General features: G+C 38.3%; 1 protein-coding gene across 8 annotated transcripts in view; it reads right to left on the reverse strand.

The window, feature by feature from the left end:
- Window positions 1-27,050, reverse strand: part of LOC120537296 (arf-GAP with Rho-GAP domain, ANK repeat and PH domain-containing protein 1) — an 81,571-nt gene extending 54,521 nt beyond the window's left edge. The window contains exons 1-5 of one of the 8 annotated variants that reach the window (XM_039766125.1): window positions 26,943-27,050; window positions 23,472-23,611; window positions 22,930-23,012; window positions 21,980-22,172; window positions 16,104-16,208 (exon numbers count right to left, since the gene is read on the reverse strand). In XM_039766125.1, coding sequence (XP_039622059.1) covers window positions 16,104-16,208; window positions 21,980-22,172; window positions 22,930-23,012; window positions 23,472-23,578 — 488 coding nt within the window. In that variant the 5' untranslated portion in view covers window positions 23,579-23,611; window positions 26,943-27,050. Of the gene's footprint in view, window positions 1-16,103; window positions 16,209-16,303; window positions 18,729-18,790; window positions 18,847-21,979; window positions 22,173-22,929; window positions 23,013-23,471; window positions 23,612-26,889 lie in introns of those variants that run through there. The other 7 variants (XM_039766127.1, XM_039766128.1, XM_039766129.1 and 4 more) reach the window with 7 other exon arrangements.
- Between the last annotated feature and the right edge of the window lie 429 nt (window positions 27,051-27,479).

Consider the following 27,479-nt stretch of genomic DNA (forward strand, 5'->3'; position numbering starts at 1 on the left):
TCGCATTCAGTCAGAAGGGGCTAAATTTGACTAATCTAATTAATCTAGCATACATTGAGTATTTGGAGAGTGTAACACTTAAACATAGGAGAACATGCAAGTTCCATCCAGGACGTGATGGGGCTAGGAACTGAACCTAGGTTTCTAGACCTGCAGGGATACAGTATTAACCACTATGTCATTTAAAGAAACATACAAACCATGCATTCTTTATTTGTTTTTTTTTTACAAATAATTGGTCTTGTCCTGATCCATGAGTTTGCTTTTCTTTTACATTTATTAGGCTCTGGAAGGATCAAATCAAATAGTGCTAATTTATTCATTCATTTTCAGACATCACTTCTTCCTGGTGTCTATCCTAGAAATGCTAAGTACAAAGCAAGAACTAATACTGAACAGGCCAAGTCAACCACCACGCACATTCACAAAAACACCCACTTCAACATGTCAGCTGCCAGTCCACTTTACATACAATATGTTTTTAAAGAAAACCAGATGTGAGCAAAGGGTAAAGTGGAAACTCTGCATAGACAGAGAATAATCAAGATTTAATTATAGGACTCATTTAAGGTAACAACATTAACCACAATGCCACATCTAGAATTGTTAATAAAATAAATTTATATTTAACCATTTCACCATATTTTTTTCAAATATTAATCAGCAGTTAACATGCCTGTATTTCTTTATTATTATTATTATTATTATTATATAATTCTGAAGTAATTGTTATAATGATTATTAAAAATATACTGTTAACACATGTCTTCCGATAGCTTTACTGCTGTACTTTATTATCCTAATAGTGATAACTTATTGTTAATAACCTCTAACATCACTGCATGGCAGTTATTGGTTACAATAACAGCTTACTAATAAAAACAATATAACCACTTTGTTTTTGTAACTTCAGACAAAAAAGCAAAATGACCATTGTATTGCTGTACATGAAAATGGGATCAATTACTAATACTAAACAGGAATTTCTTTAACATAAGCAATAAAGGAGTGTAATATGCAACAACTGTTAAAAAATCGTTGTGAGAAGAAAACAATCTAACTATATATGTGAATTTTGCTAGTATGACTTTCTATTATTGGTCATGACTTTTACGCTGTTTATAAGAACCTAAAGCTTCTTATTGATATTCTTAAACATAGATTTTTCTGAAACTGCTACAATAATTTGTTCGCAAGTATTTGCGCTAACACTTGGCATCATTTGCTTGTTTTCTTATTTTGAGCCCAATTAGTCCAGTACAGGGTTAATGGATTTACTGCATTTACCTGAAGCAATAATTAAAAGACAAAAAAACATGCAGGAGAAGATGCTAGTTCTTCGAGACAACATTCATACAGTGAATCACATTGGGACAATTTAGTGTTGACAAACATCCTAACAGCATTTTTTTGAACTGTGGTGGAAAACAGGTGATAAGGAGGTAAACATATGAAAATACATTAAAACTCCACAAGTAGGCGTTCCAGGGAGGAATCAAATTGGAGTACAAGAAACTCATACTCTGTTTACTCTGCTCGAAACACAACATAATTGACCATTCTTAAGCCCATTTAGTCCACTTTATGGCCACTTGGAACTGAAACGTACCCTGGAGAGATCAGGCACAAGGCATGACCCAACCCAGGAGGGGGCATTAGTCCATCACAATGCCCAGTTAGGCACACACCCCAATGAAAGAAAAAAACGGGGTACCTTGAGAAAACACTACTCATACATGTGAAAAATGTGCAGAATACCCTTGACAGAATTGCCAAGTGTAGAATTTCAACCCAGAAAGTGGGTAGCAGCGTTAAAAACTTTAAATCATTTTGTTCCTTGCATTAACACAAAAATTCATAAGGTATATCTTGCACTAAAGGGCAAGAAACAAATCCTAATAATCAATTTCTTTCAATTACAAATTAATTTATTTTCAGGGCCAGAGCCGATTCCTAGGCACAGGAGACAAACCAACGATGTGTAGTATGCCATTTGATATCAAGACTCTCATGCACACATATAGCGGAGCAATTTAAAGTATTAATGAACCTGACCTAGGGAGCATGCATGTGGGCATGAGGAAAAAATGCAAACATCACACAGATAAGTAAAGGAAATGTCAAAGCATGGCTTGGTGATGCCATTTGTGTGAATACAAATGTCATTGTTTTACATGCTTATCATTTAAAACATTTTTGATGGAAGAATATAAAAAAAGTTTACTTGATTTTTTTCTTCTCTTTGACATGGGGCAGCTGCACCAACTGACCTCATTCTTAGCTTTGCCTGGGAGTGTGGATATCAATGTGGTTGCTCAACAGCCACTAGTTGAAGGTTTCCTTCATACTTTTCATACAGTGGCTGTCTCTATGTACAATATAGAAATGAAAATATGTCTATGTCTATGTTTTTGCAAACAATCTAAATTCCAGAACAGGGGTAATCACAGTTGGTCCTAGATGGTCACAGTGGCTGCAGGTTTTTGTTCCAACCCAGTTGCTTAATTAGAAAGCAATCCCTGCCAATAAATGGTCTTAATTAACATCATGACTTGTTAGTGTATTTACTCTTCAATGTCAGGTCATTCTTAAATTTTAGATTTTTTTCTTTCTAATGATATTATCCAAATGATTTGAAGCCTAAAACGAATGAACCATTATTAGTTCTTCACTTTCTCTTCATTTACTTCTGAGTACTTTATTAAACCAAATAGCACATGATGAATACACACAGGTGTAAATGGAAACAAACTAGATGGAGAACTGCTTGTTGCTTTGTAATTGGCATCTTTTTGCTAATAAGGAGCAGTTAAAAACAGTGAGTGCAACAGTTTAAGACTAAAATAAGCAATTAAGGGTTCAAACTCTTCACAAACGAGATGACTAGAATGAAGCAGAAAAATGTCACTTGCGCAATAAGTGCTTCATCAGCAATGAATGATTATTCATGAAGCAATTGGGTTGGAACAAAAACCTGCAACCACTGCAGCTCTTCAGGACTAATGTTGTTCACACCATTTTAAAGTATCTAAGTGTTAAATTGCAAATCAATGAAATTAAGTTAATTAGCAGCAAAAACTGGTCACTAGTTAAGAAAATGGTTAGAATGAAAACCTGTAGAAAGTGTGGCCCTTCAGGATTGGAACTGGGCACCTCTGTTCTAGAATTTGTATTTCAAAAGTCAATACGTTCTACTAACATATAAAAAAAATATTTATTGTTGATGTAGTTAACATATCTCAATTATTTTTTTTTATTTATTTATTAATTTTATTACAATCAATACATAGCAATCAAGTTTTTACAAAAAAAAAAAAAGAATTATGCTAAGAACAGATCGATCCCCACCCTTGAGAGAGAGAGCAAGCCAAACGGTGTAAAATTTAAGGCTTTTAAAAATACCTAAATCAACAAATTCTCTGTGCTTTATAAAATCATTTCAAAATATTACTGATTAGATCCTGCCATGTTTTGAAAAAAGTCTGCACAGATCCTCTAACTGAGTATTTGATTTTTTCCAATTTTAAATAATATAACACATCAGTTTCCCACTGACTTAAAAGAGGAGAGTTTGGGTTCTTCCAGTTTATCAGAATAAGTCTGCGTGCCAACAGTGTAGTGAATGCAATCACAGTTTGTTTGTCTTTCTCCACTTTAAGACCCTCTGGAATTTTTTAATATGTCACATTGAACATATTTATGATTTGACTTTTATACATTGCAGTACTGTTTCTTTAATTTGTTACAATAATAAATAAAGATTTTGTAAAAAAAATAAAACAACATTTGTATTTACAGTATATACCCACGCATATCTTTATTTTTAAATTAGGACACTACTCAAAAGAGAGAGTTAATTTCATTATTTTTCAGTTAGTATTTTAGTGAGCTTAAATTTTATCTGTAAAATAATGGGTCAGATCAAGTTCAAAACAGTTCATATAGTGTGCAAGCTATTAGACCGAATGGTACAGGAAGAAAATCAAGTAATTATAGGGAACCAAACTCATGTTTGGACTGGTATTCTACAATCATTACAAGATCGCTGAATTTAGCCATTAGGGGAAGCAACCTTTCTCTTTCTGAAAAAGCACTGTCAAAGAAGGCCTACAAAAAACAAAATATCCAGCCTTTTTCACTTAAGAGTAAAACAAAATGTGAGGGGCAGAATTTGCAGTCAAATGCCAAGAATTAGGAAATCAGTCTGTAAATGATATAAATGAATTTTGACCAGGGTTAAGCCAAACTGAGTTTGAGAACATTATATATTTAGGATCAATGTGCTTAAGTATCCGTAGCTCCAAATATTTTTCTTCTGGATAATGTGTATACAAGTGTCCTTTGGAGTCACAATGAGTAGCACACAGTGTGCTCAGAGGACAAATCCATGTGTTGTATAATAGACCTTTAGAACATTAGATATTCTAATGTCATGCAATAATTACTTCTTTAACAAGCAATAACCCATACTTGAAAATATATATAAAACATACAGTAACATTAAATACTTAGTCAGCCACAAAATGCATAAGAATCAGTTCCTTTAATAACTAAGTCATAACTCAAGCCAAGGTTTTCATCCTATGCAGATGCCAAAACTGCAAATAAAAACCATCTAAGCTGCATAAATCTGTACATTGTGAATGAAGGTGGCAATCACAGTTACATTTTAAGAGTAAACCAACAACAACACTATGGACTGTCAAACTTCCAAGCAAACCAATGCAGCCCAGCTAAGAAATTCCATAACTGGTTGATCAACCTATGTATGTATGGATCTACACATTTGTTTAATTGGGACAGCACAACTTCTACTACTATGGCTGGTTTATGGTTCCAGAGTACTTGTTTCCAGTCCCAACCTGTCAATTGTCTGTGTTAATGCCAGACCAAAATAAAAGAAACAAAATGCCTTGCTTCAAACAATGGTTTTTCAAAAAAATAAAATAAAATCTGACAAAGTCCACAGAAATATGCATAACGTTTGAAACATAATGTCCAGAAATATATAATATTCATCATTTTTCATTTGTCCAAATAAACAATTTATATTTTTGTTATTTATTTTAAGACGGACACAGCTGAGCAAAGGAAACTAATGATTAATTTAATAGAACTTGTCTTAAAACAACAAACATGCAGTAATGGCAGCCTTCAGAAATATCACGATAGGGCGTCACCACAGTAAAGTGATAAGTATTACCCTCGGCCAAAGCATATTCTAAGACGATGAACATATGCTAACGCACGCACGTGTTGGATTTATACTAATAAAAGGCAAAGCCCTCACTGACTGACTGACTGACTCACTCACTGACTGACTCACTGACTCATCACTAATTCTCCAACTTCCCGTGTGGGTAGAAGGCTGAAATTTGGCAGGCTCATTCCTTACAGCTTACTTACAAAAGTTGGGCAGGTTTCATTTCGAAATTCTACGCGTAATGGTCATTACTGGAACCTATTTTCGCCCATATACTGTAATAGACTGCAGCTCGATTGCCATGGGAGGCGGAGTTGTGTCTCGTATCATCACGCCTCCCACGTAATTGAGTGTCTGCCCATATAAGGTAAATATTCGCGGGTGAAGGACTTTTAAGCGCTCGGAGCGAAAGATCCAAACTAAAGATCCTCGCGTGCACTACGGCCAACTCCATGGTAGGATTCTGGACAATATTATTTGCCAGACACAGACCAGATTTCAAGACCATGAAAACTTGATGTTTGTCATACTCCTCGAGCCCCAAAAGTTTCGGGAATACAAGAAAAATTTCACGCATGCAACCTTCTACACTTTTAACACAAGAGCCACGGAGCGGTTTTTGATCTGTCTCGGCTAAAAACAGAACTGACTGTAATGTATGCCATAGATGATTTTGCAGGAAAATCTCCCACTGATCTCCTTGACTTCCTTCATCAGAAAAATCTGAATGAGAGCATGGGGAGGCTGTTCACATTGGTATATTTGACGGTGACCATTCCCGTGTACACTGCTTCTGTCGAGCGGACATTTTCTGCGCTAAAGTGAATTCAAACTTATGCCAGGAATACCATAGGGCTGGTTCGCCTTTCACCATTAGCTTCGATGGCAATAGAAAGTGGGGTTTTGATGGAACTGAAATGTTTGGATAATCCGTACGACAGAGTAATTGAACTGTTTTTGAGGAAAGAGAGGACGATGGATTTTGTTTACCAATAATCCAAATTATTGGTGAGTAAAATGTTGCGATTTTCCAAAATGATATTGCACGTTTATGAGTTATTTTTGATGTTTTTTATGTGTGTTGCAGCTGTGGCTGCAGTAGAAAGGAAGTTGTTCATCCCTGGTTTGTCTATAAAATAAAGGCATTTATTGTGGCTACAGGAGTATATATATATATAGTGGTCCCCGGCCGGGGCTGGACTTGTGGCTCCTCCAGACCATGAGGGGACATCCGTCCTGGTTATGTAGGGGGCCTCGGGTAAAGGGCTTGGAAGCCCAGCCCTGTAGGGACCCGTGGCCACCGCCAGGCGGCGCCCCGATGCCGGAGTATCCCGTGTGGGACCCGGTCGGGGCTGGAGCCCGGCCGGGATGTCCTGGAGGACCGGAGGAGGGCTTGTGCCTCTGCCAGACCGCAAGGGGGCGATCGCCCTGGTTGTATTGGGGGCCACGGGTAGAGGGCTTGGAAGCCCAACCCTGTAGGGGCCGTAGCCACTGCCAGGCAGCACCCAGGTGCCTGAGGAACCCTGGAGCCCAGCACTTCCGCCACACCAGGAAGTGCTGGGGGGAAGACGACAGGGGACACCCGGACGGCTTCCGGGTGAGCCGCCGGCACTTCCGCCACACGGGGGTGTGGCTAGGACTGATTGCTGGGAAGCAGCTGGAGCACATCCGGGTTCCCATATAAGGGCCCGCCTCCCTCCAGTCAGTAGTGGATGTCGAGTGGAAGAGGACAGAGCTGGAGAGAGGACAGGAGGCGGTCAAAAGAGAGGCACAGTGACTGAGAGTGTGGCCTGGACTTTGGGGAATCGGTGCAAGGGGCACTGGGGTTTGTGAGCACGAATTGTAAATAATTGTGTAAATAAATAGTGTGTGGTGGAACTATGTTGTCCGTCTGCCTGTGTCCGGGTCCCAGTTCACAGTGGCGTAGTCGGCAGGATGCTCTGCCTGGTACAAGGCGGGGACCTGTGTTAAAACAAATGTCTGTGGACGGCCCGGCGCAGCAGTGGACCCCACACACTGGCCGCGGCAGCGCCTGTGCACAACCCCGCGGGAGCGGTTTGCCCCAAGGACCGCCGCTGGACCGCAGAATGGCCATCCCCAGGTGCGGGGAACAAAGAACGGGCGTCTTCTGCATGCAGCGGACTCCAAAAGTTGCGCTGTTGTGGTGGACGGCCCGGCCGGCGTAGCAACACAGGAGGCCACACCGAGGCAGGGGCCTCGGGCTGACGGGAGCTGGAAGGTGAGTGCCCTGCCTTACACTAATCGGCCCTTCAGGGTCGGGTGTACCTTGTTTTTTCCAGGGAGGGATGGCCCGGATCCGTGTCGGTGGCAGGACCACGCCGGTCTGTGGGCTGTCGGCAGAGCAACAACGACAGCAGTGGAGGCTGCAGAATCGGAGCCGCTGCAGCTCGGAAAATCGCAGCAGCTGCGAGGCTGCGAGGACACATGCCACCGCACCCAGAGGGGGGGAGACAAGATGGCCGCAGGCTGGATGTCCCGCGCGCTGACAGGCATGAGATTGGCTGGTGTGTCTTGCGTGCCCGCCAATGATTGGATGGAGGCGGGACCAAGGAACGCCAGTCTCGGGCCTAGGAGAGACCCGATTGGGCCAGAGGGAGTGGCCCACAGGAGGCAGGCGACGAGTGCTGCTGATGGACAGGTAAGCCCACTGGCGTCTGTCTCTCTGTTTCCACCAGCGGCTCGGCGCGAGCCGAGGAGTCCCTTCGGCCCGCCGAGTCGCCTTTATTGCAGATGCTAAGTGCTCTCGCTGCCCAGTTGGAGAAGCTGCAGGGGAAGGTGGTCGCGTCAGAAGAGACGCCGTATGGGACGGAGGATCGGCGCGACGCTGGAGCCTGTGGCCAGCAGGGTACTGCGGGGAAGGTAGGTGACGCCGTCCCCATACAGCAGGAGGGGGAATTCGCCGAACATGGCCGCGACTGTTTAAAGGAAGACCGGCAACAAGTAGGCAATTCCCCAACAGCGGACGCGGCGGTGTAGACTGCCAGCGGAGCGAGGAGAGCGAACACGCATGGGCTGATAGGACAGGGGCTGATGAGTGCCCTGGGTCCTAGCGCCCTGTGCTCCAAGCCCGCGGCAGTCTCCTGTCATTCCGCAGGGATGCAGACGGGGCTGGATTTGAGCTGTTGCCATGCTCAGACCCAGACCGTCAAGGCGTCCAAGAGGAGAAGGAGGGGCCGAGGGATGAATGCCGGTTCCTCTGATAGGAAGGGGCGTCTCGCTGGGAGCGAGCGTCTGGAGAAAGGCCGTCCTCTGTGGAGGCAGAGGGAATCCCCTGGGCGGCTGGGTGAGCCGCCTACGAGAGCAGACCCACGGACATCACAAGGATGGGCATGGGACCTGCGGCCGAGGAGCAAACCAGGCAAGTCGGGGGCTGTCAATAGGGGGGAGAAGCGCTGCCGGTACAGAGGCCGACAGGACGCTCGGGGTGAGTGTCCAGGCAGTGCTTCTGGCCCTCCCTTTTATCTTTCCGCAGGGTCGAAGCCCCGACAAGCGCTGGACCCAACGGCGTCTGGAACCTGCCCTCCTGAAATGGGTCACTCTGCGGGAGGGCTTCGTGCCGGGAGGCCGATGGTGCCCCGACTGGCGGGGACCGTTGGAGGCGAGAGCGGCACAGAACGGAGGGGCACGTTGGCATCGGAGGGGGTGCCGAAAAAGGGTGTCCCATGGGGCCATGTTGGACCCTGGGAACGTAGTAGGACCCTCTCTGGGGACGTGCTGCCCTTTCGGGGAGTGTCGTTCGGACCCACGTGTCTTCGCTAGCGGTGGGGCACTGTATATATATATATACCCGATCTACATACTGTCAAATAAATGAAACACACACCGTGGTGCAACACGAGGGGCTTCGCCTCTAGCGCTGACGTCCGAGGTTCGATTCCCGAGACGGGGTGCAGAATTAGGGTGAAACACATCTCGCGTATTGTTTGCATTATTTGACAGTAAAACTATTTCAGTATATTCGATATATATAAATCAGCGCTTCCCGATTCATTTTACCCTCGCACCCCCTTGGTTTGAGAAGAAGTATGAAAAAATAAGAGGTTAACGCAGAAAAAAAGATAACCATTTGAAGCTTAATGAATAATGGATACTTTATTCGCCATCAATAATTATTTTGGTAAAGCCATACTCAGTGTGATCCTCCTTCCATGTTCTATTTTTTTCGCGACTAGCTATGATTACATGAACGGTAAAAAAGTAAGAGCGAAGCGAGGGTGACATATCCAGTCAGGCAGGCGACAGCTCAATAGCTCAAATTTACCTTTCATTCCTACCAAACATATTTCTGTTGATTAAATAAAAATTACTTATATTTAAAATTTAAATAGATCTTGAACAGATACAATACTTCATAATACCCACGCAGCACTACAGTATGTGCACGTAAGAGCAGGAGTCATCCGTTTTTTTTTTTCATTTTTCTTCCTCGATGGATTCTGGCACCCCCAGCAACAGCTGCTCGCACCCCAAAAGATATATATATATATATATATATATATATATATAAGAGAGAGAGAGAGAGATAGATATAGATATATATAGATAACTGACAAAACAATTACATTCATTACATTGTTAATCATATTACGTTATTTTCAAAATGTTTCCTTTTCTTTTTCATTACTTCTTTAACACACTACTTCTCCGCTGCAAAGCACGGGTATTTTGCTGTATATATATATATATATATATATATATATATATATATATATATATATATATATATATATATATATATATATATATATATATATATATATAGGACACACACAAACACACCCACACACCAAGCACACACTAGCCTAACCTGCATGTCTTTGGATTGTGGGAGGAAACCGGAGCGTGTGTGTCCTGCGGTGGGTTGGCACCCTGCCCAGGATTGGTTCCTGCCTTGTGCCCTGTGTTTGCTGGGATTGGCTCCAGCAGACCCCCGTGACCCTGTATTCGGATTCAGCGGGTTAGAAAATGGATGGATGGATGGATGGATATATAATATAATGTTTGTGTGTGTGTGTATGTACAGTATATTTATCTGTATGTATGTATATATGTATATGTGTGTGTATATATATATATGTATATATATGTAGATGTGTATATGCATATATCTATAGATATGTGTATGTGTGGATATGTGTATATGTAGATATGTTTAAATGTATATATGTCTATGTATAAATGTTTATATGTGTGTGTGTCTGTGTGTGCGTATATATATATATATATATGACAGCAACACTCATATCAATGACAAAACAATTACATTAACAATCATGTTACGTTATTTTAAAAATTTTTCCTTTTCTTTTTCATAATTTCTTTAACACACTACTTCTCCGCTGCAAAGCGCGGGTATTCTGCTAGTCTATACTAATAAAAGGCAAAGCCCTCACTCACTTACTGACTGACTCACTCACTCACTCACTCACTGATTCATCACTAATTCTCCAACTTCCCGTGTAGGTAGAAGGCTGAAATTTGGCAGGCTTATTCCTTACAGCATACTTACAAAAGTTAAGATGTTTTATTTTGAAATTCTACGCGTAACGGTCATAACGGTCAACAATGTCCGCCATGTTGAACTTTCTTATTCATGGCCCCATCTTCACAAAATTTGGTAGGCGGCTTCCCTGCGCTAACCGAAACCAATGTACATACTTATTTCGGTGGTATGACGCCACTGTCAGCCGCCATATTGAACTTTCCAACGAAAATTTTAGACCCATTTCTAACCTGCCCTTCTTAAGTAAAATTCTAGAGAAGGCAGTCATTATGCAGTTAAATGACCACCTCAATAAACATGCTATTCTTGATACATTTCAGTCAGGCTTCAGAACAAATCACAGTACAGAAACTGCACTCGTTAAAGTAGTAAATGACTTGCGGGTAAATGCAGACAGAGGCCATTTATCTGTTCTCATCCTCTTAGATCTGAGTGCTGCATTTGACACCATTGATCATAATATTCTTAGAAATCGCCTTAGTCAATGGGTGGGCCTCTCTGGCAATGTCTTAAATTGGTTTGAATCCTACCTGGCAGGGAGAAAATTCTTTGTGAGTTGTGGTAATCACATCTCAAAGACACATGATATCCGATATGGTGTTCCACAAGGCTCTATCCTGGGTCCGCTGTTATTCTCAATCTACATGCTTCCGTTAGGTCAGATTTTCTCAGGTTACAACGTGAGTTACCACAGCTATGCTGATGACACACAGCTGTACTTATCTAAAGCACCTGATGAGTCCGACTCTCTCGATTCACTAACACAATGTCTTACTGGTATTTCTGAATGGATGAATAGTAATTTTCTCAAACTAAATAAAGAGAAAACTGAAATTTTAGTAATTGGCAATAATGGATACAATGAGGCTATTAGAAATAAACTTGATGCACTAGGATTAAAAGTTAAGACGGAAGTAAAAAATTTAGGGGTAACCGTTGACTGTAATCTGAATTTTAAATCGCATATTCATCAGACCACTAGGACAGCATTTTTTCACTTAAGAAACATAGCTAAAGTTAGACCTCTTATATCATTGAAAGATGCGGAGAAATTAATTCACGCTTTTGTTTTCAGTAGACTAGATTACTGTAACGCACTCCTCTCAGGACTACCCAAAAAAGACATAAATCATTTGCAACGAGTGCAGAATGCAGCTGCTAGAATCCTAACTGGGAAAAGAAAATCCGAACACATCTCTCCAGTTTTGATGTCACTACACTGGTTGCCTGTGTCATTCAGGATTGACTTTAAAATACTGCTTATGGTTTATAAAGCCTTAAATAATCTCGCTCCATCTTATATATCGGAATGCCTGACACGTTATATTCCAAATCGTAACCTTAGATCTTCAAATGAGTGTCTCCTTAGAATTCTAAAAGCTAAACTTAAAAGAAGTGGTGAGGCGGCCTTCTGCTGTTATGCACCCAAAATCTGGAATAGCCTGCCAATAGGAATTCGCCAGGCAAATACAGTAGAGCACTTTAAAACACTGCTGAAAACACATTACTTTAACATGGCCTTTTTATAATTTCACTTTAACTTAATACTGATACTCTGTATGTTCAATTCTTCATAATAATTATTCACAGTGGCTCCAAAATCCATACTGACCCCTACTCTCTTCTGTTTCTTTTTCCGTCTTTGTAGTGGCGGCCTGCGCCACCACCACCTACTCAAAGCATCATGATGCACCAACATTGATGGACTGAAAGCCAGAAGTCTACGTGACCATCATCATCAGGTCCTTCCATGAAAACCCTAAATACAAAGAGGACTGTTTGACTTATGTTAGGTAGATTGCCTAGAGGGGACTGGGCGGTCTCTTGGTCTGGAACCCCTACAGATTTTATTTTTTTCTCCAGCCTTTGGAGTTTTTTTGTTTTTTCTGTCCACCCTGGCCATCGGACCTTACTCTTATTCTATGTTAATTAATGTTGACTTATGTTTATCTTTTATTGTGTCTTCTATTTTTCTATTCATTTTGTAAAGCACTTTGAGCTACATTTTTTTGTATGAATATGTGCTATATAAATAAATGTTGATTGATTGATTGATTGGTCACTAATTCTCCAAATTCCCGTGTAGGTAGAAGGCTGAAATTTGGTACTTCTTTCGGTGGTATGATGCCACTGTCGGCCGCCATATTGAACTTTTCAACAGTCTTTGTAACTTATGGGCCCATCTTCAAGAAATTTGGTACTCGGGTTCCCAACGCTAACTGAATCCTACTTACGTACATATATATATGTCCATAGCCTGCAGCTCAGTCACCGTGTGAGGCGGCGTTGGGTCCTCCACCCCAACACCTCCCACGTTGTTGGCTGCCTGCCTATATAAGGCCGTCCGTCGCTCCAGTCTCTTCATTCCCTTCCTTGCTTCACCACGGGATTCACGTCTCCCTGCTGATAACTACAGCCTTTTATTTAATCCATGGCTTCTCCGCTGTTTTATTGTTCATTTATTACGATTATAGTTATTGTGTAGGTATTTTAGACTTACTTTACATTGTTCAGGTACCCATTTCCTTTATCATTCCAACCGTACCCGCATTACCATGTCTATCGAGGTGATCACCATCGATCAAAGAACTGTCACTTACCGCGTGGTTTCCATGCCCAGAGATGGCACCTGCCTTTTCCATTCTCTTTGTTACATATTGCACGGCCATATCAGGCTCACTCTTGATATCCGGAGGAACATTGTGCCTTATGTATTGAATGACTAGGACAGGTTCAAGGTATGGAATGATGACGGTACAGGCGATAATTATACTACACAGGAGCACTATAAGAGTGAAATGCTTAAGCCCTTCACTTATGGTTCTGCATGTGAGTTGATGGCTGTCGCTGAATTGTTCGGTTGTCGCTTTCAAGTGTACCGAAATGGCCAAATATTTTACACCTTTGGACAACCGCCAATGCCTCTTAAACATCTTAGATTCACAGGTGACGATTTCAGTAGTGGACACTTTGATGTTTATGAATGTTTAAAAAGGTTTTATTTTCTTCTTAATAAAACTTTTAAGGCAGTACTACGCCGCTGCGAAGCGCGGGTATTTTGCTAGTATATATCCCCGATGTACATACTGTCCAATACTGCGACGTGTGGCGCAACACAAGAGGCTTCGCCACTAGCTGACGACCGAGGATCGATTCCTAAGAGAGGGTGCAGTGAATGTGTACGCCTGATGAGCCCAGAATTAAGGCAAAACACGTGCTGCATACTCTTTGCATTATTTGACAATAAAACTATTTTAATATAGCCTATATATACGAGTATATATATATATATATATATATATACACACACACACACATATATATATATATATATCAGCGCTTCCCGATTCATTTTACACTTGCACCCCCTATGACAGATGATCCCGATTTCGCATCCCCTTGGTTTGAGAAGAAGTATGAAAAAATATGAGGTTAACGCAAAAAACAGATCACCAATTGAAGCTTTATGAATAATGGATACTTTATTTGCCATCAATAATTGTTTTGGTAAAGCCACACTCAGTGTAATCCTCCTTCAATTTTCTAATTTTTTTCGCGACTAGCCATGATTAAGTGAATGGTAAAAAAGTAAGAGTGAAGCGACGGTGACTTATTGAGGCAGGCAGGCATGAGCACAATAGCACGCGGGCTCGATGTAGTGCACGTCAAGTCGATCTACATTGTGCGATCAGATTCGAAAAAAATATCTTTTCAAGTTCTATTTGGACATAAGTAGGTTCTATTTAGTTGACAGAAATATCTTTGGTAGGAATGTAAGTTGAATTTAGTCTTTAAATTTCTATGGTGAAGAAAAATGTATGCAATGATGACTAAATTTAACTTACATTCCTACCAAACATATTTCTGTCGACCAAATAAAAATTACTTATATTTAAAATTTAAATAGATCTTGAACAGATTTGATAGTTCATAATACCCAAGCAGTACTAAGTGCACGTAAGAGCGGGAGTCATCCGTCTTAACAAGCAGCATATTGCACTGATACGAAATACCTTGCCCATTTAATTATTTAGGAATGGACAGATAAATTAAGATTTTGTACAAATAATGTTTTTCATTTTTCTTCCTCGATGGATTATGGCACCCCCATATATATATATATGTGTGTGTGTGTGTGTATATATATGTGTGTACATATATATATATGTGTGTATGTATGTGTGTATATATGTATGTGTGTATATATATATATATATATATATATATATATATATATATGTGTGTATATATATATATGTATATATGGGGATGTATGTGTATATAATGACAGCAACACTCACAACATTGACAAAACAATTACATTGACAATCATGTTACGTTATTTTCAAAATGTTTCCTTTTCTTTTTCATTACTTCTTTAACACACTACTTCTCCGCTGCGAAGCGCGGGTATTTTGCTAGTAATCTATAAAAGGCAGCTACAGAAAAACAAATAATTCATACACAGTATTGTTCTTTCTGGACATCTAGTAGATTAACAGTGCCATGTGAATTGTTAACTTGGAATAATGCAAAAAGAAAAAACAAAACATCAAGCTTCTGCAGCGTTCCAAACTGTTTGTTCTTTTGCTTTCTTTTCTAGACATTTCCCCTCTGATTCTTTTTAATGACACGTCCAGATAGCACAGTCCTTCATCATGGGCTCTTTAAGTCGCAGTCTTTCCTTTCAAAAGGGCATGTATGATTTCCTTAAAGACATTAAATTTTGCCAGAATTTCCACTTTTACTACATTGATCAGTGTGGGAGTTTAAATTGAACCTAATAGCTTTAAATACTGTATATTGGGGTCACATAACAGGACGAGTCAGTTCTCATCGCACAGTACATTTACAGGAACACGAGCCAAATACGATTTTCCACACAAGCAAATGCCCATCTTTCGCCTACAGCAAGAGGCGTGGACGACAGAGGACGCCCATTTGAATAAACTACAATAAGCAGCCACAACACAGAGGGGACCTCACCTGAAAGTGCTGTGCGGCACTGTTATGCTCAATTTGGTTAACAATGTCTGTAAAAAATGTTCATTTTTCCACTTTTGTGTATTCTGATAGTAAACAACGTTAAACCAGTGCAATCCGCATAACCAGGATGTTGCAGGATCGTGGAGTGTTGTTGGAAGCTAAATAATCCAATCTTTCTCAACGTGCGCATGCTGCACTGGGCTTTTGCAGGAACGAGCCAAGCTACAAACAGGGCACTTGCATCGCACTACCCATTCGAGCACACACCCAAGTAGTAAACGGATCATCTGAAGCAACTGAAACAATCACTTCAAACGTGACTTTCAACGTGTACCTTTAATTTTACAAGTCTTGTCTTAACAGCCAAATCGCAGACCTCTTCTTACTTACCGCGTATCTAGCTGCGTGGGCTCGGGATCAGCCTGCGACACCTGGCTCCCCATCAAATGTTTCCTGGTGTGTACAGATTCAGCATTCTGGCCCAGAAATGGAGAACTAAAGAACATGCCGCAGAAAGATGACAAACGTTAGTAGAAGGAACTTGCGCCTCTAACCTGAATGCAAAAAGCAGTATAAAGTATAACATTTACATTGTAAAACATGCACTTCGACTGTTTTGTTCAATAATATAATGCCAGACATTGAAGAAATGAGTTACGTTTCCGGTGATACCCACTGTGGTCTCTCTCCCTAAGATTTCTTTATGCTTAAGGAAGAGACGCTATGATATGAATGGTTGATAGCTGAACGCTCGATTTATAGTAACATTCTACTTACTGTTTTTTTTTTTGCTTGTTTTAAATAGATAGATAGATAGATAGATAGATAGATAGATAGATAGATACACTAATATACTCGTGAAGAGAGTACTGTACATAGTATCCGCAGCAGTAAACTTCAGACTTAAGTTAACGTCAGCACAGGTGAAGTAGCTTTGTTGAATATGCTGACAAACTCGGCCGTCTACTGTTTACCCGAGTTAAAATATATGGTGTACATTTAAGCGGCGGTTACCATGCAACCTCTTTTACCCGGCAGGTCGCCTTTTTTCGCTAGTAAAATAAGCGTCCCGTTCGATTTTCATGAACAATAAAATAGTCCGGATTTTCATTGAAATATTACGAAATTCTGGGCGCACGAAGTTTGTTTACGGTTTCAAGAGGTCGTGCCAGCTGCAGTCTTCGGTATCCTGCTGGTGCGCAATCCTGCTAGAATTTGATTCTGTCAAGCGAATGCAAACCAAACAGCAGCCAGCGTAAGCGTGGCGTGATCTGCAGATCATTTAGGTACTATTAACATATTTTGTAGTGCTAGTGCTAGCGAGATTGGTTCTGTAGAAATGAAATTGAAATGAAAGTGAAATTACGGGCAAACGCCACAATGAATGTAGCTGATTTCGAAATGGCTGCAAACAGATTCGAGACGGTACTGTTTCTATTGTAGGTACATTCAGTTGCAAACAAAGGGACTCTAGATCTTGAAGCACACATGGAAACAACAAAACATAAAAAGGACGTTCAAAGTGAAACCTCATCGTGCATCCTAGATCCAAAGAGGAGATCATTCGTGCAGCTGATGCATTTATTGTGTAAAACATCACTGCAGTTGTAAATCAATAGACTGTACACGTTTTCTAATGGAGAATACTTTAAAGTGCACGCATAAAAAAATCAGGCAATAGTGGGGTCAGTGGTTACTCCTCATACAACTAAAACTGAAAACTAATAATGACAGAATAGTAGTCATTTCTTTCTAAGGTTTGGCCACTGATGCACGCAATCATCTTGCACCATCTAATTATTGGGTATTTTGATAGTGAAAGTGGTGGAATACAGGTGAAATCTCTGGACATTCAAAGGAAACCAAATGAGACAAGGCTAACTATTACAGTTTATGATTAAACAGTACACTATTCATAAAGTTTGGCCTTGTAGAAAAGACCTGCTTTTTCAGTTGATAATAGGAAATTCAGTTCATCAGGTGTATAAATGGGAACTCCACCATGGACTGCTACCCCCCAGAGTAAAGTGGGGGTTGATACATGGCCCCGAGAGGCAGTCTCCTCTGCCACTATTATGACCTTCTGGTTAGGAAAGGCACCAGCAACTAAACTGGCTGGAATTCATGTCCCTCCATTATAAAGGCATCCCAACTGAGTAAGGAACCATTGATCCCATCAGCCAACCTGTGTGTGTGCGCGTGTGTGTACATATATAGTATGTATATATATATATATATATGAAAGGAAAGACAAGTTGTCCCTAAGATGTTCTCTTTTTTACTTGAGAGAAAATGGTAACCCCTTTATATCCTAGTTAAAGGTAAGCATAAATAACTCAACATTTAATTATCAGTCATTTAGTTGTTTTTGTCAACTCACAGAGTTTAACTGAATTGAAGAGTACTGCCAACCTATCTAGCCTTGGCATTCTTACACCTAATGTTGTTGGGAAAGATTATGCCTCCCTAAATGGTAATCCAAATTGAGCAACCATAACAGAAAGAAAGCTTTCAGTTCTCACTATGAAAAAAAATCTTAGAATAATGTCTGTAATTAATTAATCTGCTTTGTTGTATATATTCTGTGGTGAACATTTATTTGCATTAGTTAGCCTGCTATTGAGAAGCATGAGATTTGTTTGTCTGAAGTTCAGTTGTTTATCTTCATACTTTGTGACAGCACCTTGGGGGGAAACACTTTGTTTTATGGTGAATATGCCAATAAATACAGTTTGTCTTGATGTGATAAGATTTAGTAATTTTTAAATATTTCTGAATTGTATATGTAAGTAGTTATTAAGTAGGCAATAACATTATCTTCCAAAATATTAAATAATAACCAACTCATTAAATATGATAATGCAGGGGTAATCAAGTTCCACCCTTGAGGAATGTGGTGGCCATAGGCTTCTGTTCCAATCTAGTTGCTTGATTGGAAGCCCAACCTTTCTGATAACAAAAAGTGTGTAATTTTATGGACTGGTAGTGTTTTCATTCTCATATCATATATTGTATACTTTTCCTTTTAAAAGATATACTTCAAATGATTGTTGGCCATGAGCAGACTAGTAACTCACATCCTTCATTTTTTTCTCTCCAATTTTTTTCATTAGGTGGCAGCTGGTTAAGAAACCTAGAAGTAACAAAACAGTGGTTGTACCTGTTGAAGCAATGAAGGCATGTGGATCTTAACAAGTTGTTCACTAAAATGAAGCACAGAACTGTTACTTATACAATAATCACTTTAGCAGCAGTATTGACTTCTGATTAAGAAACTGGTTGAAACAAAATCCTGCAGCAACTGCGGCTCTCTGGGATCAAACTTGAAGACCCCTGTGATAAGGTATATTGCAATTTGGTAAATGTTGGTATTGCCAAAGGTTCATTTCCTTTACACAAGGATCGGTGTCAGACACATATTAGTATAAATATTAAAAATATTAATTGTATTCAAAAATGGTGATTTTCTTTGACAAATATTGAATGGCAGCATAATTTTTCTTTTGCCATTTGATTAAGGCATCATTGACTGTTGAATAACTTTTTGATTGTTTGATGACTGTTTGTTTTTCAAAGAAAATCACATCACATTTATTTCTAAGGCACATAAGAAAGATATATATCTTGTAAGTCTGAAAATTAAGAACATTCATAATAGTTGTCAGTAAACTACAGTATGTAAAAAGCTTGATAAGAATAGTAGGCATTTTGTTTTTTCAGATAATTTAATAAGTCATTTTAATGGTAATTCAAAAGTTTCTGTTTCTTCATTAGTGGATTACAGGATGCAGCACCATTCAAGGGAAGTAAGACCAAAAAAATCTAACTAGTTTTCATTATACAAAAGCAATAATACTTTATTCTGTTTTGAGAAAGTCTATCATAGAGACGTGTGTACAACAACTTATATCTACTCATACCTCATAAAATATTTACAGCATGCGGCAATGCTTGTCTTCTGTCTTTTGACTTAGTCCTTGTTATTCTTACCAACTGTGATTTTTCATTTTGTCTTAGTGATTTTGCCTTAGTGGTACCCATGAGAAGCGTTTGCATGTTCAGTCAAACTCCACATTTCAGAGGCTATTGTAATATGATGCAAATTCTTTGTCATGTTTTGTAAAAGAAAATACCATTCACAGCTTTTGTGACTTCATGAAATTTTCTTATGCCATGTCCATCTTTTACAGGAAGCTGTCATAAGCTGAGATAATGACAAAAGGTAGGTAGACAAAATTTTATTTTCCAAAGAAGTGGTTGCCTAGATTAGTGTTTTATGAACCTGATGGTCCACTACTTTGATATGGCAGCCGTGATCCTAGAGTACCGTACTAGCTTTATTATGAGGTCCTCTGGAGTTGGTAAAGGGTAGTTTGCACTTTTGATAGCTTTGTTAATGTGTTCCATTAGAGATAAAGCCCTTGTTACCTTGTTAAGAAGTAGTGAGGCAGCCTTTGGCTACTATGCACCTAAGATTTGGAATATTTTATTTATAGAAATTTTCAAGGCTAATACTGTACAACAGTTTTAAAAACTGGTAAAACCCCATTATTTTATAATGTTTTTTTTGTAGCTACATTTTAATTGTACCTCTATTAATCTATATGGGCCCTGAATTATCATTTTCCTCCAGGATTCTGCATTTACGTACTAATCTATACTATTCTCTGTACTATTTTCTGGTTCTTCTGTGGTGGTGATCTGTGCAACCACCACCTGAGCAAGGAACCATGCTGGTCCCTGCATTTATGGATTGAATGGTGGGTGTCCCAGATGTCCACATGACCATCATCATCAAATTCTTTTATGTGAAGCCTGTAAACCATGGGGACTGATTTAGAACATCTATGTTAGGTAGAATGCCCTGTGGGGGCTTGGTGGTCTTTTGACTTTGGAACCCCTGCAGATTTTGTTGTTTTCTTTAGCCTAAGCTGAGTTTTTTTTTTTTTCTGTCCTCCTGGTCATCTGACCTTACCTTTTTCTTTGTTACATACTGTATAATACTATTACCTAATCTTGTTTGTTTATGTTTTATATTCACTTCCTTTTTATTTCATCTTGTAAAGCACTTTGACCTACATTGTTTGTTTGAAAATGTGATATATAAATAAATGTTGTTGTTCTGGGTGTCAGTTCTTTGGTAATAAAACTTAACTACTCCTACACTACAGATTTTGTAAAGCATATTTACAGTATGAGAGGAAAGACTCTCTTAGGTGAAAAGGTTACAGGTACTACATTGGGGAGAAGGACTGAAGTAAGTTCTCCAGAAGGTAGTTGTAGTTCATTGAAAGTTTATTTTATTCCATGAGAGTGGTAGACAAGGATAACATTTGTGTAATAAGATTCATGTCTAAGTAAAATATACAGACTTAAAATTATCTGTGATTTAGAAGTCCTGTGGTGGGTTGGCGCCCTGCCCGGGCTTTGTTTCCTGCTTTGCGCCCTGTGTTGGCTGGGATTGACTACAGAAGACCCTGTAGTTAGGATATAGCGGGTTGGATAATGGATGGATGGATAGATGATTTAGAAGTCTGTATACATTTCCCTTCCTATGTAGATGCATTTTTTAAGATGTTACTAATCCTTGATCCTAAAGAAATCTGTCAGGTGAACAACACACTAAAAAGCATTTTTCCTCCTCTTCTGCCTGTTAGTCTTGCTTGACCTTAAAATTATTTTTTTCTGACAGAGAGGAGGGCTATGTGACACTTAAATGGATAAACAGTGAAAATGGTAAAATTGTTTTGCTTTTGTAAAATGTATTGCTGTGAAATGAGAATCCACTGCTGCTATATGTAAAAAGGCAATTAGCCATAAATTAGAAACAAAAACAAGGTTATCAAATTGGAAAAAAACAAAGATGTAGTTAGGAAACAAGGATGAAGTCAAAATTCTAACTTAGTCATAAACAGTAAAGCTAGAGCAGAAGTTAGAAACAATGCTTAAGTTAAAACAGGAATTCGAAGCTTGAAATAAAACAGGAACTAGAAATAATTATAGGAACACAAAGCCCAAAAATTGAAACGGACTTATGGGACTCAATCAGTCAATGCAGGTAATCCTCTTAAATGCAAAAATGTGTGTAACATGCTATAGGTGAGCACATAAATTTTGAAGTAAGTCTAATGAAACATATTGTCCTTGAAAATGCTCCCCATTACCATTCATTAGAATATATGACAAGTGGCAGTAGTTTAGTTAAGTCTTTCTTGTCTTAGAATGACTGACCTCTATTAAACTACATTACCCAAGTTATCACTCACTTTTGTTTGTCGAATGCAGATGTCATCCATTCCAAGCTGACCTGGAAGAAACTATCTTGAGTGGTAATTCCAAAATAGTCTGAGGGAATACTGTTAATTCTTTGTGTTGTGTCAGGAGTGCATTGACATTTTTCTTGCTGAACAAACTTCTCACATTTAGATGGCAATGGAATATCATTTATTTCTTTAAAATCTAAAATAAAAAAGGATGTAAATATATTAAGGGACCTATTTGAACTTCAGATTTTTCTAATGCAACAGAACACTAGAGATGACTAACACAGATAATGGGTTTTCCTGAACTTCTGGCTCTTCAAGGAGATTTTAAAGAATAGGTTGATATAAAAGACATCCTGAAGACTTTGGATAAGCTAGAGAGCTTGTGGCGATGCTAGCAGTGAAAGGGTTTAAAGATAGCTATCACATCCTTACAATAAATAAGAGTGACTTGTCATTTTTGACATAAGTAGCTTTTTAATGTTTTGACAGCAACCCTGACTTTGAGTTTCTGTTGTGAAGAACCTTCTTTTTGAATAAAACAGTTATACATTATAGCAACCGGGTGTAAGAGCAAATGTGTAACTACAGATGGAACACTGGTGCATCAAATGGCAAACTCATGTATACTGCCACACTCAGTAATAGCTATCTAAAGTTGCCAATTGTCCTTCTATATTTTTGGGATTATGGCAAGATTAGAGTATCCAAAAAAAAGAACACACACACAAAAGAAAGTTCAGTCTTCACATAGTCAATGTGTGGGTGAATTCCCAAAAGCTGTAGGCGAGCAGCTCTAATTATTGTTCATCCATATCACATTACATTAAATATATTATAATGTCAGATTACATTGTGCACAGTTTGTTAAATTGGGTACTTCTGTTTCAAAGGTTTACTGTTCTCTGTCAATGTTGCTATTCAGTTTGGTATAGAAAGTACAACTGTCATACCTTTGGCTATGTAAGGTTTTCCTGTGTCAAATTCATGTTGAGTAAGAATGGGTTTCTTTTCATCAAATACAGTTTCAGTTTTTCTAAGCCAACAAAACAATTAAATTACTTTCTGTAAAGTGCAATATTAAAAGCAAAATATCTAGATGATATACCATTATTGAGAATATTATAATTATAATTTATGAAAAGGTTACACAAACAGAAAAAATTCTGAGAACTGGTTTAATATAATATCTTATGTATTCATTATCTAACCCAATTTGGTTGCAAAGTAAGAACAAATCTCAAGAAAGTCTATCATAGGGACATGCGTACAACAACTTATATCTACTCATACCTGACCAATTTTGACTCCTAAATTTGTCTAATACATATGTCTTGGGGATTTGGGGGGTATCTGTAGAAAAACACATGTAGAGACAGACAAACTACAAAAGTGCAGCACACAAACAGCTGTCAAGCTGAGATTCAAATAAATGATTCTGGAGCTGTGAAGAAGTGACAGTAACCAATGGACAATATTTTTATATCCAGCTTACCTTGGTTTTGGTATGGGAGGAATACTGGGAGTCTGCTGAAGGTCTGACTGTTTGAATTTACGAGGTTTAGGCAGTGGAGGAGACAATGACACAGTGGCATCATCCATTTTAGAAAAAAACTACAGATTAGAATGTGAAGACTGACAAAGGACAAGAATAGAAAAAAAAAAGAATTCATTTTAAAACTTTTCTACAAGAACTTACATTATACATAAAAATGAAAAAGTTATCAAAAAGACATCAAAGTAGTTCTATTTTAAAAGGAATTGTAAACAAATTCAATTCTGAAAGGGTGATGTGCAGAAAACAGCATTTAATACTACTAACAAACAATATACATGTGAATATTGCCCCATGGCCTGTTTAAGACAGCCATTAAAATATATATTTTAAAGAAATGCAAGGTATATGCATTTTCAAATAAATACATTATACAGTATTTTAATTTATTCTACAGATTGTAACAGCTATATTCTGAACAAAACAGAAGCATTGTAAAGGTTTAGAAAACAAACTGTTAGTAAAATTAGTGCAGTGTGGTTTCCTACGACCTCAGGGTTGTTTCTTGGTTATAAAACATCCATCTAACAAGGGGGTAATGATGGATCCAGTGAAAGTGCAGGCAGTTATTAATTGACTAATTCCTTCTTCAGTAAAACAGATCGAGAAGTTTGTGAGTGTTGTTAATAATTACTGTCATCTTTTCAAAGAATTTTAGTGACATTATATCTGCAATTACAAAACGTTTTTAAAACTTTTACAAAAGAGTAACTATGAAGGGAAAGATTTTTTATATTGAAAAGAACTTTTTATGTATGTTCCTATACTTGTGCATCTATATCTAAAATCTTCATTTTGAACTAGAAAGAAAAAGAAAAAAACTCAGATCTTAATGTTGATGAAGTTTTATTGCAAGATAAATATGTACAATACATTTATTCTACAGATCATTCACATTCACTGAAATTATGTTTTGAAGAATCTTTCTTCTTAGCCATAAAGCTAGTGCTAGAGGGATGGCACAAATTACCTACCTGAGCATGCATTACCTTTTGTTACAGGAATATGGCTAAATGACTGGATTCAAGACTGACTCAATTGGACTAGATTTAATTCAATAATCTTTCATTGTCCACAAAGTAAACAAAACTAAATCTATTGTTTAATCTCAACAATTTCATTTGAAGAATACTTACTCAGTAAATATACTATTATAAGAAAAAAACATTAATAGTTTACAAATTTCTAGTGTGGAAGAATTATTTGTGTCTGTCATCCAGAGGCTAAGGGTGAAAAAAAGAACTAATGGGGATCTGGGAATATATGTGACGTGTGAAACTTTTGGTTCAAATATGTTATATACTCAGGAATCACCCACCATGAAAGATATTTCTTTAAAATGTAAGGATCCTATAGCTGATGCAAGTGTTTTTGTGTCCCACTCAAAACTTTTTTATTCAGTTTAATTTCAGATTTCTACTGTGGAATTAATTGACTGGTATTAGAGTTGGTTTCTGCCCTGACCACAAATTCTCAAAAATCCAGTGACACATTTATATGTATTGAATATTTTGTATAGAGTTAACCACATATATTTACAGTTGTCTCCAGTGCAACATCTGTTCCTAACTTAAAGTTTTAACTACTGTTCATTTTTTCATGAACACTAACTTTTAATGTTCATGACCTGCAAGTATCAATAACATATTGCTTTTCAGGCTGACAAAATGTATGGCTTTCCATTATATATTGAGGTTAACTGTGATCCATGTTGTATCTAGCGCCTCCAGGATTGATGCTTTACAGCTATATTCTCTGTCCATCCACCCGTTTTCTTAACACAGTCATCCAGGGAAGGTGTGTGGAGCAGCTGGAGCCTGTCCCAGCAGTTATCATCTGCAAGGCAGGAACACCACTTGGACAGTGTGGACACCTGTGATGGACAGGGCACCAGTCCATCACAGGATGAACGCATATGCACACACACAGGTCAGTTTAGCAATGCAAAATCACATATATCTTTCCATGAATCTCATTTAAAACATGTGGTGAATTTGAATTTTTCATCTCAGTCATCAGCTGCACTCACTCATTATGACTGATGGAGTTGCAGAATATGAATAAGTTGAACTAAGTATTACTGGTTATTGTCAGTATTTGGTCACTGGTTAAGGTTATAGTAAGGAGGATCAGTCCGGGGTTACTGACAAAGATCTTCATGCAATAGTTTCATTTTAACACCCTGGAAAATGTAATTGTTCTTAAAATGACATTTTGTCGTATTTTTAGGAATTTTTATTCATTTGAATGCTTTCTTTTTTTGCAGTCACAAGGTGATTCCATCATCAGAAAGGATTGTGGGAACTCACCATTTCCAAGTCACAATGTACGGTAGGTGCTCCGGGTCTGTTTTGAATCTAATTTGGACAATTACAGCATGTGGTTTGTCTGCAGAATCATTAAGTTAAAGAAGATGATCCTTTGCATTTTTCAAATAAAAAGAAATAAACCACTGCAAGGTTTTTGAAACAAACACTCCTTTGAATATGTGTTTGGTATACCTTTCCATTGTGGTGTTATAGAAATTTCTATTTTATTGTTAGATAGTAAATCAACCATAACCTTACCTAACATTCAGTATTTTTTCAATCTCTGTTCTTACATTTAAAAAAGTGAAATTGGTCTGTCATCTTTATAGGTCAGTCAGTTAGATGAAGGTACAAAAACACTGAAGAATTAGTATAATATTCATGGTTAAACTTATGTTTGTCTCATCCTCCGTGTTAAATATGTGTCAAGTTATTGTTTGAGAGGTCATATGGCATAAGATATGAAACTCTGGGGAAGGAAGAGATAGGAGGAGTTGTGATATCTTTTTTTGAATTCAAGGTTTAATGGTGGAGAATTTTAAGATGTCCTTTCTCTTTCCTTCGAGTGAATTATCTCAGCAAGCATGGTATAACAAAAATGAAAGACACCAGAAATAAACTCTCAGTTACACAAGGTAGGCACAACAAACAATAAGACACAAACTATAATACAACATTCTTAATATTTCCAGAGTACCAATGCTGCAACTAAAAAAAAGGAGTACGGTACTTATGTATTATCACAGCTTCATATGGAAGGCTGAAAATTACTAGCTTATATAAAACCTGTATTACAATTTCAGCAAGTACTGGTAATAATGATGTTCTGTCTGATAATTTAAAACAGAAGAACTGCTCCCAGCTCTTGGAAAAAATAAGGAAAAATACATCATATTTTTTAACTTGCACTGATGTATGTCCTTATATTGGAATATAAAGTATGAAAAATGAATACATATTTAGCACCTGTAATTAGATTAAGATACACTTTTTAAGAACTTTGTGAAACAATGTTTAAAATTTAAAGAGCATAATAAAATAGCACATACCATGGCCAAGGAATAAAAGCTATAAGCTGTACTGGCAGGTATGTCTCACGTACCTTGTGAATGCCTTTTTTTACTGAAGAATAGGAGATTCTGTGGCTGTGAACCAACTTTCTTGAACAAATGTGGCTGCTTAAACATTTTCAGAGTTCAGGGAAATGTGTATGTTTTTTTACATCTGAAACATTTAAGTTGTGAAACCTGTTTTCAAAGCAAATAGGACAACTCCTCACAGATTTACAAAAAAAGGAAGGAATGAGGAAGTCCAACAATTTATGGTGTTGTAACTAAGAAATTGCATTTGCTTTGCAGTTACTTGAGAAGTCAGCCGAGCTTCTCAAAAATGAGAAGAATCTTCTAGAAAGGCTGTGAAAAGAATTTATCTGAAGAATTTTTATTGGCTATCAGACATGTGTAATAAATTATTCATATTTTAACAGGCAGAAAATAATTTAGTTTAGCATAAACAAGGAATCAAGATATACTTATAGAGTGGAGGTTTCATGAAACGCACCAAATACCCATTTTATTTGCATTGTGCTTCCTGACTTAGCTCAATTTACTTCACAGAATTCCTTACTTCAGTTACCACT

Source organism: Polypterus senegalus, chromosome 10, assembly GCF_016835505.1.
Source record: "Polypterus senegalus isolate Bchr_013 chromosome 10, ASM1683550v1, whole genome shotgun sequence".
Lineage (NCBI taxonomy): Eukaryota > Metazoa > Chordata > Cladistia > Polypteriformes > Polypteridae > Polypterus > Polypterus senegalus.